A 20,044-nucleotide genomic window follows, 5' to 3' on the forward strand; every position below is an offset into this window, starting at 1 on the left:
TTAGGGTTAATTTGATTACAATTCAAGTGATCGCCAATAATAGATTTATTTGTGCATTATATTCAACCAACATTAGATAAAAAGGTTTAGGGTTAATCCTATTGGTTGCATGTTAATTGAAAAGCGCACATGAATACGATCAGAATTAAGTAGAGGCTTATTATTAGGGAAGGTTCAATCTCTTTTAGGTTGGATTTGTACCTTCATCCCCGAACCCTTATTTGGTTCTAGACCCTATGAAGTTGACGATCTCTTGGATCGTTAAGGGGTGTAACCTTCACCCTGTGAACGGTTTTCAAGTACCTAAAACTTGTTGGAGACTCTTTTGCTCTATCTTCTTCCCTTTTGGACTCCACCGTACTTTAGTGTATGATCACAATGGGGTTCAAGCTAGGGGATTAACTCTTGAAATTTATTCCCTACATAATGGAAGACATGGATTGGAGTAAAAAACATTTTCTCCATGATCTCCTTATTTTTCTCCTGTAAAAAGTTGTTTCAAATTAAACGTGAAAAGCAATTTTTATTTTTCCAAAAACTTAATAAATAAAAATAGTAGTTACAAGAAAATAAAATACTAACCAAATCATATTTTTATCAATTAAAACCTAATTCGGAATTTATTCATTAAGAATAAATATTTTATAAAAATATTTTATCCTAAAATAACTAACCTATTTAATTTGAAATATTAAACCAATTAGAGATTAGATAGGAAACAACCTAAAACATATCCCTAAAATATAGGAGAAAATAAAGAGAATAAACTATCATTTTGACTAAAAAGAAAATCAGATTTTATTTTTAAAAACTTATCTTTTATAAATAAAACCTACTTAAAATAAATTATACCAAGTCAAAACTAATTACCTAAGTAGGTAAAGATAATGCAATGACTACTAACATGGAAAACTGACTTCTAGTGCTGTGTAAACGTGTGTTTCTCTTATACACGAATTTTAGACTCACCCGTAAGGAACCGGCTGGTCAGCAACACCCAGTTCCTTCCAGACTGAAGTTCCAATTTAGTTCCATAGGCATGTTCCAAACAATTTCTCGTGTCCAACATACTTACATGATTCCTAGAAAAATATACTCCTATTTTTCTGTCTTGCCAAAGCTTCTGTTCCTTCGAAGGAACTTCTCTTCTCTTGTTTTCACTTACTAATTGCTGCTTATTCCTTGCAAATAACTACTTCTCATTCTTCTTAGGAACTGCATACAAATTCTAACAATGCGTTTGTATGTTTAGAATCCATCTCTTTGTGTGTTCCCCCTGAGGAACTTAAGCACGATCCATACATTGTACGTTGGGAACCATCTTCAATAATGATCTAACCTGTACTCAATCATCTTCTTGCTTCATGACTTGTTCATGCACATCTCAATATACATATTAATTAGATAATCATCATTTGTTCACAATCATCAAAACCTTACAACAATTTCCCCCTTTTTGATGATGACAAATAAATGATGCTTATCACAAGATAAATAACAGAAGATGTATATATATATATTCTCCCCTTAATCATGCAAATTAGGAGCTATTGAACATATCATGCATGTACGATAAGGAACTACTCATAAAAGGACAATAACATGTTTAAAGTAAATTATATGGATGTTCATCAATATGACTTAGCTTAACTATATAAATAAATATTCAATACCCATCACTTACGAATAAATATTCAATAAGCATTTCAATTAGCACATCACATAATAAGCATCACACACACATATTCTTCCCCCTTTTGTCATTATCGAAAAGGGTATTCTTGCACACATTTATTAATTCAATTCAATCATTTATGCATACATACATAAGAGCAAATGTCACACATACCACCATAAAAATGGTTAAACACTTTGTATTCCTAAAAGTTTAAGAGACTCAATTTTCAAACTAGGATGCTACTTCACAAATTTCCAATTCACAATCCAAAGACCCAACTTCAAAACCAATGAAGGAACTTGACAGATAAGATACAAAAACAAGCAAAGATCAGTTTTGAAAGTTTTAGAGAAAGGATAATGAATATTTAGCTCAAAAATTATGAAAGAAGGTAATGGAAATATTTTGAGTAGAAGGAACTTGAGACAAATGTTGTGCTCTTAGTTTAGAAAGTTTGAGATAAGGTTCTTAACAATCATAAGAGTTTAATTACCTTCATCTCACACTCTTAAATGTTCAACGAAACACAACACACATAATTACCTTGGTATATATGTAATTACCAAGTTCCCTTCACTTCAACCACCAACCTTCCTTAAGGAACATGTACATAAGTGAAACTTGAATATTCATAATCAAGTTCTTTCAATGTCTCCTTCTGTTCCTTAGCTTTCTCAAGCTTCATGAATAAAATCCTTCATCATCTAGGAAATAAAGATTCAATAATCACCTTTTTTTTAAGGGCGTCTTTTAATTTTTTTCTTTCATTCACGTACAGTAATGAAGATAGAACTTACTCATATATTATTGAGTTCCAACACCAAATGTATGAACCACTTTGATTGGTTCCTCCCTTATTGCACCTTAGTTCCTTATAATTCTTCTTCATCTTGGAATTTATTATAGAAACTCCTCAAGCTGATTCTTCCTCCAAGACATCAAATGATAAATCACATGCACTTTAATCCTTTCACAACTTCCCTCTCAACATGTAATTTGTCCAATTCTTCATGTATCATTGAACCATAAAAGGGGATGAATTTAACTTAGAGCACATGGGTTGTGTGAAAATAGAGTAGGAGGATATGAATGAGCTAAGGGAAACATAATGAGAATAAGGATCTTCGAAGTTATGTATATGTAAGATATGAAAATGATAAACACAAACCATAACACAACACGGACACACAACATAATGTTGTAGAATAATGTTGTTTTCGAAGATGAATGGTGTGGATAATTTGAAAGTTGGCAAAAAGATAGGTTCCTCCCTCTAGAAAATATAACCATATGAGACAAAATAATTTGGGAATGTACTTGTCTTGTTCCATCAAAGTTTCTTCCATTGTTCCTTTGGCAACTTAGGATTTTTGTTTTTGACTACATCCATAATTTTCAACGAGACCTTTGAAACTTTTAGGCAAGTGAATATGTCTTTTACAACACAAAAATTAAGTGTGACACATTAAACTTAAATGTATGTATGTATTTTACTTCATTTATAATGTGCACAAGAAACCACACTTGACAATTATAAGAAAGAAATATGTATATATGCTCATGCCAAACTTCAACATATTTTATTCCTTAAAACAGTCCATACTTTACTAATTAGGTGAAATCGTGAAAGCTTAAGAAAGAGATTCCACATATTCAAACATCATATTGCAAGTTCCTTAATAAATACAACACTCAATTCAAACATCAACTATGCAATATCGTGAATATAAGAGGACATACCTCAAATTATATTTCACCATGTATCACAATAAATTAGCAATGGACCAAAATTTGATGGCTAAGTTACGAGTTCCTTAAGGATTCATTCCATCCTCTTGATGCACTCATATCCGATGTGAACATTCACTTTTGACTTGAAACTCATTAAGTGACTTTGATGCCACTGGCCATCTTTCTTTGGAAGTTCCTTGTCATATTTTTGTCGATTAGTCCACCATGCCTTTCTTTTATTTTGGATGCTGATCCAAAGAGAAATTGAGTTCCCCATCATGCTTTTACATGGTTAGAAATCCCTTGCAGAAAGATTTGTTAGTTGCATCAAACATATAAACAATATAAATATGTACAACTAATAAACCAATAAGTTCCTCTTGAAAATAAAAAAATTAACTTTCAGATTAGCTTCAAGAGGGAACTTGAATAATCTCCTATGCCATTGAGTATGAACCTGCTTCAACACTTAAAGATTTGTTAGGTTTATAAATACCGCAAAAAGATTTAGGATTTTCAAATCCTAAAGGTTGCTCCTCATAGAAATCCTTAATTAGAATATTTAGAAAATTCATATTAGACATCTATTAAAAACAACTTGATTCCCATGTAAGCACGCAGCAAAATAAATGATATACAATCAACTCATTATTAGCTATAAAAATACGAATCTGACAAAGTTCCTTGATGTAGGAACTATGCTCATATATGTTCATAAACACTTATTAAATGATTTTTGGTGTTTCTGAATAAGTTCACAATTCTGTACCTTAGCTAATTTCTTTATACCTTGTTGGAAGGCTTCATGTGTTCCTTGGTCAAGATATGCTCTAATTTCCTTCAAGGAACCAACACTTTATGATACGTTGGAGTTTAAGGAACTACATGACAATGTAGCTAATTGATGTTGCTTCATAGAGTGACATAAATCTGTAGAAATTCCACTAGTTTCAAGGAACTAATGATTCTACACTAAATTCTCTTTAACCTACATGATGGGAACAAACATGTTAGTTTCATAAAATTTAAGGTCACTCAATGCACATTAATACCTTGTTGTAACATGTACATGTTTCACACGTGGAGGTGCAGCATAAGAACACCACCTTACTACTTCTGTTATCAAACTTCCCTTTTAAAACGAAGGGTGTCTTGTTTCTCAAAGGTCTAACCATTTCCTTGTATATGATACAACAAGTAGCATTGATAACTTTGTAGTGATTTCATTGAGATCTTGTAATTAACACTTTATTCCTGCACAAATCATTAAATTTCAAAGGAACTTGGTTCCATAAATGGTTAGATCTTTAATATAACATTTGATTACTGCTTAATCACTTAATCCCTCATAGAAAAGATAACAAAAATATAATCTTTATTACATTCTAAGGTAAGTGATTGAATAACAATCATCAAATATAACCAAGACATATCTCTTTCAATCCCAACTTTAAATACTCAAGGATTCACACAAATCCAATTGAATTAGGTCCAACAGGTTTGTGTTCCTTATCATTATTTAGCTTGAAAGAAGATAAATTAGACAAAATCACTGACTTTTCATACTTCACAAACTTATGGTAAGGAACTTGATATAAGATAAAGTAACAACCAAGTTCCTTGACGTTTATCAAGTATGTAAAACCAGCAAGTCAAATATATGTTTGAAACACAGAAGAAATCATTTTCAATAAATCCTTGAAATGTCAGGTTATTGTAAGGAACCAAATTGTGACCCTCATACATAGTATGAGTTCTTTCTTCGATTCCCTTTCAATATGACACTTCTAGTTTTATAGATGATGAACTATTATTGGTAAAACAAATAAAGTTACAAAACTTTAAAAATATCGTAATGTCCTTCATGATCTCGAAAGAATGTTCACAATGGAGAAGGAACTTAACTTACCAACCTTTTAAGTTAATACCAAAACTTGAATTGAATTTCCTCCATCGTAGGCCATTAGTGAGAAAACTTTTGTCAAGCCTTATATCACATGTTAAGAGCACCCGCTGTCGAGATACCACGAGTTGCTCCCCCTCACTAGATATCGCCTTCTTTACCATGTTCCTCTTGATCTCAAACTGGAACATGTTCCTTTGGTCCTTTTGGACCATTCCCCATTCTCTTGGGTTCTTTTATCATGAGGAATTGAATGAGTTGATTTGATCTTCAATGTTTTAACACCATATCAACCATGGATCCTCATATCTTTCTCATAAGCATAAGACCTGTAATTTAAGAAATGATTTTGTGCAATCTTAGAGTTTAGTAGGTTAGTGAATAATAAGACATAAAAAGCTCAAATCATAAGATTCCAACTAAGTATACTCCCTTAAGAATGTCATCCCATATTTAAGTCTAGCAGTAGACTTTTGTACTTCCAATATTTTTCTTAGAAGTCATCATATAGTACGTACCGACATCCTTTGTAGAGAATTGAAAAAGAAATTTACGATTTATTTTTAGGAATCAAAATCAGCAGGAACTTAAACCGAAACTTGTATATTATAAATCTCGACAACTTAATGTAAAGTTGTGTCACTTCCATGTTGTTGGTTCCTTCCTACATTCTTAGATTCACCAAGTTCCTTCAGATCAACGTCCAAAGTTCCTTGATCCAAAAACTTTCTTTTTATGCATTTATTCACATTAGGAATCAACCTACAAGACAATCATTATTAATTTGCACAAAACTTAAAAGAGAAGTTAGTTTCCATCATGAAAACGATGTAAGTCAGCTTCTCTAATATAATCTTTTACAATTATGCATTTATGATAATGAATATTGGTTAGCACAATTAAGTAAAAGATAAAAAAAAAAGGTAAACAAATGCAGATCTAGACTTATAAGAAGACGTAAGAGCAACTTACCAAACACCGCCTACAAAAAGTTTCATCTTTACATACTAGCTTCTTATGAAGAACTATAGTGAGAGGAACTTGTACATGTGTCCTAATATACAAGAAGCCAGATCATCTATCATCTTAATAATTATAGGCTTCTTCCTCTCATATACATTCTGCAAATAAGATTACCCCTGGGTCTTTGGAACCCAAAATAAATTCAAGTTCCTTCTTGTTAGTAATAGTAGTCAAAATCAATATAACTACTTCTACAACCAAGAAACAACATGTATCTATATAATATATATTCAAATCATTCAAGATACATGGAAAAACTATTTCTCTGACATATAATCAAAATTTTCGTATACTAACAAGTCAGGAAAATAAAGTTCCTTTTGATAGGAATCCAAGTTTGTTGTTCCACAAGATGTGTTTCTTGAACTACTTCTAATCAATCAATTCTTTGTGAATAAATATTCAAAATGGAAATCTAACATACTGACTTTTAAACATACTAAAAATCAGAATAGATGTTTATCCAAAGTTGATAAAAGAATTCAAAAGAATTAACATGACATCAAGCAAAAATACAACAAGGAACATGCTTACACCAATGTATGCATACAATGAAGAAATCAAAGACAGAATACTTACCTCAAAAGTATGAGTCTTTGAATACCTTTCACTTCTCCATAAAAATTTAATCTTCATGTGTTTTTAGGAACAATGTAGGGTTGAGTTCCTTCCTTGAATTTTCTTGTCCGTACTCATCTTAGCCAAGACCTTGCTCGTCAGGGTTGCCTGCTTCATCAAGAGCTCCGGCTCTAATACCAACTGTTATTTAGATGAAATACTACAAGAGAGGGGTGAATTGTAGTATGGAGATTGCTAGTCACTTTTTACGGAATTAAAAGAAACTTAACGCAATAGAGAAATAGTGCAAGAGAGATTTTACGAGGAAAACTTCCTAGGCCAAATAGGAAGTGAAAAACCTCGACCCAAAGGGATTTGACTCAAAATATTCCACTAAAATAGGCCAACGACTCTGTTACAACCTATGAGGAACTTGAGCCTCTACCGAGTTCCTCAACGAATACATATCCCCAACAACTATTCCCTCTAATAGTTGCAGCTCGAAATCTTCCCTTAAAGACCTCTCTTCTCACTCAAGACTTCACTCAAAACCTTACTCTTTATCTTTCTCTCAAGCTTCACTCAAATCCTTCTCTACATACAAAGAACTCACTCAAGTTCTCACCCCAATACAAGAGTTCACTCAAACCCTTATTAATTTCCCATTACAAGAGCTCACTCAAACCCTTAAACAACTCTCAAATACATATAAAAGATATAATGTATAAAACTAATATGTTGGACACTTTGAGATATGTAAGGAACTTGGAACCTGGAGGAACTGGCTCACCAACGTGGAGAGAAAATATATTTCTTTTCTACTGCTCTACCACTTGGGACAAACTCCATTATGGAATGATGAATCACTTAATCTAGACAGTTTGGAATGAATGAAAAAATCTCTTTTTATAGTGCTTTAAAGTCAAACCCATTCATCCCATGATCTTCAATCATAATAGTAGTGCTTCCTAAATTCTAGGCATTATCTACATTAACTCCATGAACATAAGAAGTAATAGAAGATATGGATTGGAGTAAAATACATTTTCTCCATGATCTCCTTATTTATAACTCAGTGTTATTTCTATCATAAAATGCGTTTAAAAAATTTCTTTATAATGAGATCCATTTATAATATATTTAAGGAAAAATACACTTTAATAATGCCAACTATAAGCGGTTTACTTATAATAATCCCAACTAAGGTTTAGTTTTTAATAATCCTAACTATGAGGTTAGTTTGCCCCTAATAGACCCAACCGGTCATCAACCTAATATAGCAGGTTGTTTTGACACATGGCATTATATAAGTGGTTAAAAAACAAAAAAAAATTAAAAAAAACCTCTCCACCCTACCAGCCGCCACGCACTCCATCCCCCTAGCCCAGTCGGGATCCGCCGCCACCACGCCGGCAACCTCCCTTGTTCCCTACCACCTACCGAAAACAACCATATTTTCCAGCCTCACCCCCGAAATAACCACCTTTGTCTTAAACCAACCTCTGCCATCCCCGAAACCACCACCTTTCCCATCGCTAGCTTGCTCGTGAAACCTTCATTCCGGCTAGCTTTATCAATTGGAAACCCCAACCTCCCTCGTTATCTCCTTTTTCCAGCTAGCTTCGCTCGCGAAACTCCCCCGCAACGATTTCCCCCTCCCCTACTCCCAAAAACCCCTCTCCCGCGCCGATTTCCCCTTCCCCTGCTCCAGAAAACGCCTCCCCTACGCCAGCTTATTTCAATTGTTGAGGAATTAGGAGATGCCGAGGTGGTTTTAAGGAAAAGGGGATGGTAATTTAGAGGGAAGAGGGAGGGTCGATGCTGGGATGGTTGTAGATCGGTGGTCCAGCGAGATTGGGCGGTGGAGGTGCCACTGGGGGAAGGGGAAGGGTAAGGGGGAGGGGCTGGTGTTTTAGGGTTCTTTTAAACTTTTTTGTTTAATTTTTTTTTTACTTTTTCTTTTTTTTCTAGACAAATAGAAATGCGACACATGTAAATAAAAATTAAAAAAAAAAATTAACTTGATTATCAAGTTACTGGTTATTCGGGTCTACTAGTGGCAAACTGACCCCATAGTTAGGATTATTAAAAAAATACTCCCTCTGTTTTTAAATACTTGCTCCATTTCTCTTGGACACGCATGCCGATGCTAATATTTGATCACTAATATCTTTATTTATCAACAGGTATAACTTCTAACAATTGAAAATTAAGTGAACTGCTAAACGTCGCTCCCATTTTACATACTAACACTCCCTTTTTGACATGGAAGGACGATATTTCCCTTTGTGTAAGTTGTAGTGTATAATGGTATAATATCATTCCCGACCCCTCCACTTACTACCACGTGGTAAAAAAAATCCCGACACTACCACATCCGACCCCACCACATTCGATCTACCACAAAAAAATCTGTTTTTTTAAAAAAAAAAAAATTATTAAGCATTAACGACGGGTATAGGACCATGGATGACGACAACGTTCGGACACCGGAAGCTTCGTCGAAGAATTATGTAAGTCGTCGTACATTTTTAAAATAAAATTTGAAATAAAAAATCCACCTAAAAATTTAGGATCCACCTAGGTGGATCCTAAATTTTTGGGCGGATGTCATGTTTGGTTTTTTTTTTTTAGTTTTTTTTTTATTTTATTATTATTATTGTAATCTTTGTATATTAGTAATCTTTGTATATTATTAATCTTTGTATATTAGTAATCTTTATATATATTAGAATCTTTGTATATTATTAATCTTTGTATATTATTATTGTAACCTTTGTATATTAGTATGAGAGTGAAGTATGAGAGTTCTGAGTGCCGTGGAATGAGTCGTGGGTATTTGTTTGATAGGGGTAAAAATAGAAAATCCTAAAAAAAATGCGAGCGATGCTTAATAAAAGGGGAGCGACGTTTAACAACCCCCAAAATTAATAATCTATTCATTGAGATGATTCTAATAACAAGTACCCAAACGACTATATTTTTTCTTATGTATAAATCACAAACACTAGTCAAAGTAGGATAAATGAATAGTGAAAAAAATAGAAATGGAGCAAGTATTTAAAAACGGAGGGAGTAAACCTTAGTTGAGATTATTAGAAGTAAATTGTTAATAGTTGGGATTATTAAAGTGTATATTTCCTATATTTAATTTAGTTAAAAAAATAATAGAGAGTTAGTAAAAATAATTTTGGTTTGGTAAAAATAATTTCATTTTAGTAAAAATAATTTAAGTTTAATAACAATAATTTCAAGTCAATAATAACACACATATCTATTTACAAACAAAACTACAAAAAATACACTATTCTATTAAAACAAACATTTAAAAACATCGGATGTGTAGTAAATTAGTGTATATCCATTATAAAGTTTATTTTACCCTGATATAAATAAAAGTTTTTGTTCTATAAATAAGAGATAGAATATCGTATGTTTAATTTAAATATCCTTCATTATCAAAAGTCAAAAAGTTTATCCAAAAATTTTATCAACAATTTGTACATCGCCTGGATGCAAAACTAGTATATATAAAAGGGTGTTTTTTTCCGAGTTTTTAGAGAGACACCTAAGATTAAATTTTCTTAATGCGCCACACTTATTATAAATTTTAATGATAGCCAATCAAAGAAGAGATTTGTAATTTCTTTTCAAATTAATTAATTCAAATGCCACAAAGCAAAATTGGCGAATGTTTAAATTAATTAAATATAGGAAATTTTGTCTAAAACCACCCGTTAAAAATATTTTTTTATCAAAAACCACCCACTTAAAAAATATGTTGCCCAACACCACCCAAATTAAAATATTTGTTGTCAATGACCACCTGACTCAACATTTCGCAGGCATTTACCATAAACTTTGGCGTTGACTTAAGGCACATGACTTGCACATGATCCCCCTTCCTTTTTTTTTCCTTCAATATTTTTGGGTGCTTTCTCTTCTTCCCTATTCTCTTTTCAATCTCCATTTTTACTTCTTAAGTTCTGAAATTCTTATCACCCATTGTTCAATAGCAGCAACATCCTTTGAATTATCCCTAATTCATATCCCACCTTGATAAAACATGTCACCCACACGAAATCAACCCCTTTAATTTGGGGCAAAAAAGAAACAATGAACATGAAATTGATTAACAAATTAAAGACAAACAAAGGGGAGAGGAGTAGAAGATGAAGAAAGGTTAGGAATCAGGCCATGGAATGATGAAGTTTAGAGGATGGGTTTTAGAATAAGGAGAGAGAAGAGAAGAAAAAGAAAAGGGGAAAAAAATGAAATCAAGGCACGTGTTAGGGTCAACGCCGGAAAATTTAATCAAGGTCTAATTTCTAGTGATAGGTGGCATTTGACAACATAAATTTTAATTTGGGTGGTCCTAGGCAACAATTTTTATTGTGGGTGGTTTTAGACAAAAAGTGTTATTTAATGGGTAGTTTTAGACAAAATTTCCTTCAATATAATATATTATTTTTTAAATTAGGAATTTTTATCTAAATATATAACTTTTTTTCCGAGTTTTTAGAGAGCCACTTTGGATTAAATTTTCTTAACGCGCCAAGTAGGATTACAAATTTTGATGATGGCCAATCTATTAAGATATGTTTAGGTGAAATCCTAAGATTTGGTGAATATTTAGATTTCCTAGGATAATATTTATTTCCATGTCTATCTTTATTTCCTAAAGCTAGTGGTACACGAATTTGTGTAAGCTTAGGACTCTAACTGCATGTATTATAAATATTCAGCCTATGAGGCCAATGAAAGTAAGCTAAAAGTTCTTCTCTTTACATGGTATCAGGACAAAAGTTATGATTTCCTCTTCTTAATCATGGTTGGCGGTGATGAAACACCACCACCACCACTTACAAAAATTGAACCCAATTCTCCTTATTACCTCAGTTCGCAAAATCGACCAGGGGATTTCATCACTCCTACACGCCTTGTGCTGATAATTATGAATCTTGGGCGGACTATATTCAAACAGCGTTGGAAGCTCGACGAAATTTCAAATTTTTAGATGGCTCGATCAATGAACCATCACCTCCTTACACAAAGTCTGATTGGACGACGATTAACGCAATGTTTCCCGGATAACGAACATAATAGACCCTGATTTGAAATTAACCTTATTAAAATTCAGAGAAGCAAAGCCTTTTTAGGATCACCTAAAGTAAAGATTTGCTCAAACTAATGGTCCTCGCATTCAACAATTGCAATCTTCAATTACAAATTGTGAGCTGACTAAATTAATACTTGTCTCCGTTTATTATGGAAAACTTCATACTCTGTGGCAGGAATTGGATCGTCATGAACCTCTAATCTCATGCTCTTGCTGTACTAAGGCCCTGTTCTTTTGAGCTCTTGGGTAGAGCAGAGCAAGGGTCAGTAGAGCAGAGCAGATTTCAGGATAGCAGAGCAAAGCCGAGCCGAGCAGATTTCAACATTAATATTAATACTATTATTAATGTTGTTGTTGTTGTTGTTGTTGTTATTGTTGTTGTTGTTGTTGTTGTTGTTGTTGTTGTTGTTACTACTACTACTACTACTACTACTACTACTACTACTATTATTATTATTATTAAGTGCACACACGATTTAGGTGAGTGAAAACATAAATATATGTGTACCATATTTAACATATGTTCATAGTAGAAAGATAAAAAAAACAATGGTTTACTTATATTTTTTTCACAAAAATTTTAAAATAAAATGATTTAATGAGTAATAATGATTTTACTTATAATTTTGTCTTAATCATATTTTTTTTTACCCTAATAATAATAATAATAATAATAATAATAATAATAATAATAATATACAAAGTACTACTTAAAAACAATCTCTTTTTTAAAAAAAAAATCTTAAAATGTTTGGAAATATTTGAAAAATAATTCAACTCAATGAACTAACAATTAATACCCACATAAAATGTTTCTACAATTTGTGATTCTAATATCAAATGTTTATAAAAGAAATTGTTATTAATTGTTATTATTATTTTTATTATTATTTCTTTTTTTGAAAGAATTGTTATAATTATTAGAAATTATCAATTAATAATATTATTAAATATTAATTCTTAATAGTTTGAATTATTAAATATTATTATTTATAATTATTATTAATAATATTATTATGATTAATAAATATTTATTATTATTAATATTAATAAGAGGGCGCCCCCATTCATCTTTATGATGAACGGGGCTTGTTCATCTTGTGGCATGCTCGTAATTAATGCAAACAGTGACATGTACAAGTAGGATGTCTAATGGAGATGTTGGAGGACACTAAGGCAGGTGGTGGTGACTCATGTGCAAACGTTTAATAAAACTCCGTCACAAATATTTTGTAAAGGTTGTTTGCCTTTCGTTGACATTGTGAAACGTCTCATTAATTGCTAAAAGTCATTAGCACATGGTAAGATGGTTAGTAGTTGTCTCCTAAATCCGGGTGAAAGGGGGGAAAGCTTAAAGATTATCAATGCCTATGGGTGTTAGAAGATCGAACGATACTTAAGGAGGAAGGTGGCATGAACATTTTCGCAAAGATGGCTTTGTAAACGTGTAGTCGGGTTTGCTGGTAAGATCTACAACATTTGTTCGTAATTGTGCATTAGTGAAGGTTATATTCGGATATAATTTGAATTGTGCAACTTGTTAATCAGTTTTAACTCACATTGCAAGGATATAGCTGAATTACACCTCGATTTATGTAATTTTATAATGAGCTGACTACTATTATGAATATACAAATTATTTGAAATTTGTCAAATAAATAGCTAGTTTTTATTCGGGTGAAAGGTGTCTTAAAATTTATGGAGTAAAAGATTATTTGGGTAGAGACTGCCATATCAACGTGTAGATTATGTGGTAGCCATTATTGTATGCTGATGATGTTGGGAAGTTTCAATGCAAATTAGTGTTATTATCTGAAGTGAATCGATACGATGAATTTCATTTTCGTGGATGCCATTCGTGTCTTCATTTTAAGTGCTTGCTTGAATTAACTTCTTACTTATAGAGTTAGACGTATAATGTTGTAGGGTCTGGAGGGTAAAGCTCTTATTTACAAGTTGCAATATCATATGGATAATTCTAGTTTAATTTTTTATTAAATAATTTTAATAAACAAGTATATTAAGTAATCATGCCAGTGTCTAATATTCAGTGACTTTGAACAAGATTATTATGTTGATATACTCAATTATTAAATTGGACCATATATACTATGGACGAGGGTTAGTACTTTGGTTTGAAATTGTGATTATTGATGTAGTATTTGCTTGTTTAGTGCTATGCCATTCTTTCATTTGTATTTTGCTAAAATCTAACAAGCATGTGTGTTTTATATAAATGGTTGTGATTCATTGTAGGTGCAGAAATATACAAGTAATTGGTTACATGGAGAATTGTGTACAATCTCCTCCTATTGGTGGTGGCAATGAAGTAGGAGTCCAAGATAAGGGTAGTGGTGTTCGGGGTCGTAGGGGTTTGGTTCAGGAGGATGATTTGATCGAGTATCAAGATAACTGTCGTGTGTTGGTTCCTTCTGTCGATGGTGAGATAACACAACCCAATGAAGTCAATGATGATGGGATGCAATACGTATCACCAACCAAAACATTTGAGTCAGTACAAATAGTAGTAGAAAGTAATCATGACTGTGTAGTTAGTTATTTGGAAGAACCAAAGATTGGGATGATATTTAGGAAATGGGAAGAGGTCGAAGAATATTATATGGAGTATGCTGAGCAAAAGGGATTTGGAGTAAGTAGGGTGCAAGGTGTCTATTCCAAGGGTGAGGTGAGGGATCGGATATCTATGACATGGAGGTGTGAGTGTTATGGCAGACCTGATATGAGGGCGCAACGAGAAGCCAAAAAGAGAGCAAAAGCTATGGAGGCGAGTGGTTCAGGTGGAGTCATTGGTGGAGTTGTGGGGGATGATGAGCTTAGTCGTAGTAAACGAAGGTCGAAGAAATGTGAGTGTCAAGATAATATTTATGCTAGTATTAATCGGGAAGGTCAATGGGTAATTAGGAGAGTGCAGTTGGAGCATACAGGCCACGCTCCTATTCCTTCCGATACTTGTCTTGTCAAAGAGTATCGAATGAAACACTTTAATACAAGAGACAGGAAGACGCTATATAACTATTTTGACAAAGGGGTTCCTGTGAAGCAAATTCATGGGTGTATGGGCACGGAGCTGGCTGGCTCTGACCCTCTATCGTACACAGTAAAGGACCTTGAGCATGAGGTCTACAAGCGTAGGAAGCTGGAAATGGAGGGAGGAGACTCAGTTGCAATAATGAAATTTTTTTCAACAAATGCAAGGCGGGAATCAGAATTTTTACTATGCACATCGGTTAGATGCTGAGGGACGGTTAAAGGACGTTCTTTGGGTGGATGCTCGGAGTCGGGCTTCCTATGAAGAGTTTGGTGATGTTATATGTTTTGATGCAACGTATCTGACAAACAACTATGATCTCCCGTTTGCCAATTTTGTAGGTGTTAATCACCATGGTCAATCAATTCTGCTTGGTTGTGCTTTAGTATCACACGAAGACTGTGATACTTTCCGATGGGTATTTCAGCAATGGCTACATTATATGAATGAAAATGCTCCAAAAGCAATTTTGACTGATCAGGCAGCTGCGATGAGGCAACCACTGGAGGAGGTCATGCCAACAACGAGACACCGTTGGTGCATATGGCACATAATGAGAAAACTTCCGGAAAAGCTAGGGAAATGTGATGGGTAATTGTTGATCTAACATAGTAGATTAAATTGGTTAATATAGTGTTTATTACTAATAAATGTATGTGTATTCATGGTTGAATTATGTGTTTTTTATTGCAGGTATCAAGATTTTAAAAGCAAGCTAAAGTATTTGATATATGAAAGCTTTACCATTCAGGACTTTGAGAATAGATGGAGTGAATTTGTTGTTAAATACAAATTGGAAACCAATGAGTGGCTACAAATATTGTACAAGGAACGACATATGTGGGTACCGGCCTTTATGAGGGACTTTTTCTGGGCTGATATGAAGACAACACAACGGGTAGAGAGCATCAACAGCTTTTTTGATGGATTTCTGAATCGAAAAACAAAGCTTTTTGAGTTTCCACAGAAATACGACAAAGCAATGGAGAAGCGAATTGATGATGAGACTGATGCTGATGCTAAATGTGGAAAGTACATTAGAAGACTAGTCACCGGTTTTGCGGTTGAAAAGTTATTCCAAAAAATATATACAGACACAAAGTTCCAAGAAGTCCGAATAGAGTGTCGCAGATTAATGTATTGCTACCCTCGTGAAGAGAATATACTCTCTGAGACCCTAGTTCAGTATCTGATCGAAGGTCGGGTTTGGATTGTTCCAGAGGGAAAGAGTGAGGCTGTTCTCACAGATAGGAGGAGGTTTTATTCGGCTACGTTCCATACTGAAACGAAAGTAGTTTGCTGTGATTGCCGAAAATTTGAAACTGACGGGATAATTTGCAGGCACATCATTCGTATTCTTGACCTTAATCAAGTTGTTGACATTCCAGAAAGGTATGTTCTAAAACGCTGGCAAAAAGACTTGTTGAGGAAGCACACAAGAGTTAAGGCTTCCTACCATAATCCTTCAAAGGTTGGGGTGTGGAAAAGGTATAACATGATGATGAATGCATTTGAGCAAAGCTGCGAGGAGGCTGCAATGGTGGATGATGGTATGGTTAAGAACGTTCTCACAACACTAGATCAACTTCAATCCAAGGTTAGCGCCTGTAGTAAGCGCAAGAGGGACCAAACGGGCCCTAATACAATACCGGGCGATTGTGCCGCCAATATTGAGCATACGCGGTCGGATGAGAATGGGACTAATTCTACAGTGCATACTTCAAATCCTAACCTAGTCTTTCCTAAAGACCCGGTGACTAAAAAGAGAGGCAGAGGGAGGCCAAAAGGATCGCGTAACAAGGGACTAGCTGAGATTGGATACAAAAAGGCTAACAACTACAATTGACAGGTAGTTTTAGATTATTTTGTTTTTAATTTTCATACATAACTCACAATGTACAACAATTTTTTCCTAAATATTTTCGAATACATGTGCAGAATGCTGGATCCTCGACTGAGAATGGGACTACTTACATGATGCATAATCCACTTCATAATATATTTTTACCTAACATTGCTCCTATAAAACCGGTTCCTAATAAGAGAGGCAGAGGGAGGCCGAAAGGATCGCGTAACAAGGGCCTACCAAGTAGTGGTTACAAAAAGGCTAGCAACAACTTTGGACAGGTAGTTTGTGATCATTTTTTATTTTTAGCATTAAATTTTCTTACATAACATCACAATTTATAACAACATTTTTCAAACTATTTTGGATTACATGTGCAGAACGCTGGATGCTCGTCTCAGAATAGGACTACTTCTACGGTGCATAATCCAAATCCTGATACATTCTTACCTAGCACTGCTCCTTTACACCCGGTGCCTAATAAGAGAGGCCGAGGGAGGCCAAAAGGATCATGTAACAAGGGCCTAGCTAGTATGGGATACAAAAAGGCTAGACACAACAATGGACAGGTAGTTTGTGATTATTTGTCATTATTAGCAAAAACATTTCATACAAAACCTCACAATTTAAAACAAATATGTACATTAATATTTTACAATACAGGTGCCAAATGCTAGTTGTTCGTCAGCGAATGAGATTAATTATACGGTCTCCCTAACTAAAGACCCGGTGCCATCGAATAAGGGCAGAGGGAGGCCAAAAGGAAGGAGTAGCAAGCGTTCTTAAGCGACCACAGACAACAGTGTTACGACTTTGAATTTATGTAATGCACCTTTAATCTCTTTACGTTGTTGCGCTAATGCTTATTGTAATCACCTTTAACTTCTTTACGCTGTTTATCTCAAGCCTATGTATAGACTCTACTCTTTGGTTTAATTTATGTAATCAAATGAACTGGCTGTAAAACTCAAATTGGTTGTTTATGTGTTACAATTGCTTGACTGTAAACCTATTTAACGCATTGCATTGCATTGCATTGGGCCCAATCCAGTTAGTCCACCACAACAGACCAGGGCGTAAAATGAAATAGCATGACAGACCAATTCATCTGTTTGTGTTATATGGATATGATCTTGTTCTAAAGGAAGTTCATATTTTGCGTCACCGCCCAAAATGCTAAAAATCCTAATTAATATTGTTGAATTGTATGTCCAATTAACCAGGAACGCAGCTGTTCCCAAGCGTACACAACCATTTAAACATAATTAACGTAATAGAAAATACCATTAGTTAAATCTGATAACAAAAAAAAAATTAAATCACAAACTTGATTTTCATAAATAAACCACACAAATTGAAGATAGTTTAGCCCATAGAACCTTAATACAATGCTAAAAAAATACTACGCTAATTTTCACATATAGAATAAAGCACTATTTTTCAAACGCATACATGATGCTAATATGTTTAATAGGTGCGACTTTAAAGACTTTAGATAGCTTACATTTTTTTTAATGAGAGACGCGATATCAAGCCTTGAAACATACGCGGAAACCCAAACCATTTGCCTTATGACCATGTCCACCAGTATTTTTGCATTTAGCAACGCCGTCTTCGTCTTCGGCAACATGTTCCAACTCCTTCCACTTATGAGACCTCTTCAACCAAGGGTTAAACATCCACCCCATACCAACACGCACTTTCTTTAGTTTCCTAGTGACACTTGACCACATACTCTTGTATGAAGCGACCCATTTCCAATTTGTTTTTGGTCCCTCTAAATTTGGAGACATCTTCAATTCCCAGTCACGTTCATCCATACTACAAATCGGCAAATCAGTTGTTGGAGATAAATATGGAAGGAGCAACAATAGGTTTCTTAGTGAAATCATATCCCCATGTTCCTCCTCCCCTTCTCCAATTTCTGATTCACCTATCTCATACTCTTCTTCCTCACGTTCCCTCAGGATTTCGTCAAAGTCCAATGACGTTTGCCTAGAACCCCAAGCTCTAATTGGATCGTATCCAGTGAACACAGGAGTCGTCAACCGATCTCTTGGTCCAACGAAAACATTGGACTTCACATAGGTAGTTCTTTCAACACTGTTGTAGGATGAACCTTCCATGAAGTTTTCCCCAAGCTCAACTAATTACTTACAAAACTTTGTTATTTTGAGAAAGGAATGCCTGCTTAACTTCTTTGGTCACCTTTTTATATAGGCCCTTAGGACTCATGAAAGTGGTTGGGCTGCAATAACATTACTGTCATGCCCAGAACAAAAGTAAAAGAACAATTTACCCAGGCAGTTCCCTTAAATCCTCTTCCTCAGGATCTATTGGTCAAAAACCATTGGGTAGCCAGCAACATCTATAACATGAGCATGAATTGGATCAACTATGTTTTTCGCTAATTTCACCAGTAAAAAATAAGTTTAAATTGACAATCTCAACCCTTTTTGAACCTCTTTTCGGCTATTGTTGTACATTTTTCATTTCATTTTAAATAAATGTGAAATGGGATTATATGTTCGAACAATCGTCAGAAGTGCTAAGATTGGTACGTATAGGCAGCTTATCAATCAGGGATATTGTAATAATTTGTAGTCGATCAAAGTACCAAGATAGACTTGGATGCAGCACATATCAGCTATAATCCGAAATATAATATGGTTTACTAATTCTCCAAACCGATATGATTTGTTTATGCCTCCCAATCCAATCCGAATTTTAATTTAATTACTTGGGTTCGATCAGAATATCTAAATTATAATACAATAAAAAATCGCGTCTAAAACGATTATTAAAATAGATATGTACTATTATTAAAATCATCTAAATCATTATTAATTTCAATAATTTAACATCACCTCATTAATTAATTATTAGATAGTCCCACTAACATAGTTTATGTAGAAGTAACTGTTAGAGCCATGTGTCAAATATTTTACAAACGAATTGAGTTTAAGATTTGCTCCGACTTAATAATTAGGTTTTGATTGGATTGGAATTCGGATTTCATACGAATGATGTGCACACGCATAATAATTTGTCTATTGATTTATTTGTCACCCCTATATAACTACTTATATTTTTGTGAGAAAATAACTTTATATAACTTCTAGTATTGTTACTTTATT

At 33.9% G+C, this 20,044-nt stretch overlaps 1 protein-coding gene across 1 annotated transcript; it reads left to right on the forward strand.

The window, feature by feature from the left end:
• The first annotated feature begins 14,248 nt into the window (after window positions 1-14,248).
• On the forward strand, window positions 14,249-17,693 carry LOC110733178 (protein FAR-RED IMPAIRED RESPONSE 1-like). The gene is made up of 6 exons (XM_021913191.1): window positions 14,249-15,161; window positions 15,229-15,652; window positions 15,755-16,658; window positions 17,000-17,188; window positions 17,288-17,476; window positions 17,571-17,693. Exons 1-6 carry the CDS (start codon window positions 14,249-14,251, stop codon window positions 17,691-17,693), a joined length of 2,742 nt encoding a protein of 913 aa, XP_021768883.1.
• Window positions 17,694-20,044: the final 2,351 nt, after the last annotated feature.

The sequence above is a fragment of the Chenopodium quinoa genome, unplaced genomic scaffold (genome assembly GCF_001683475.1).
Source record: "Chenopodium quinoa cultivar QQ74 unplaced genomic scaffold, ASM168347v1, whole genome shotgun sequence".
Lineage (NCBI taxonomy): Eukaryota > Viridiplantae > Streptophyta > Magnoliopsida > Caryophyllales > Amaranthaceae > Chenopodium > Chenopodium quinoa.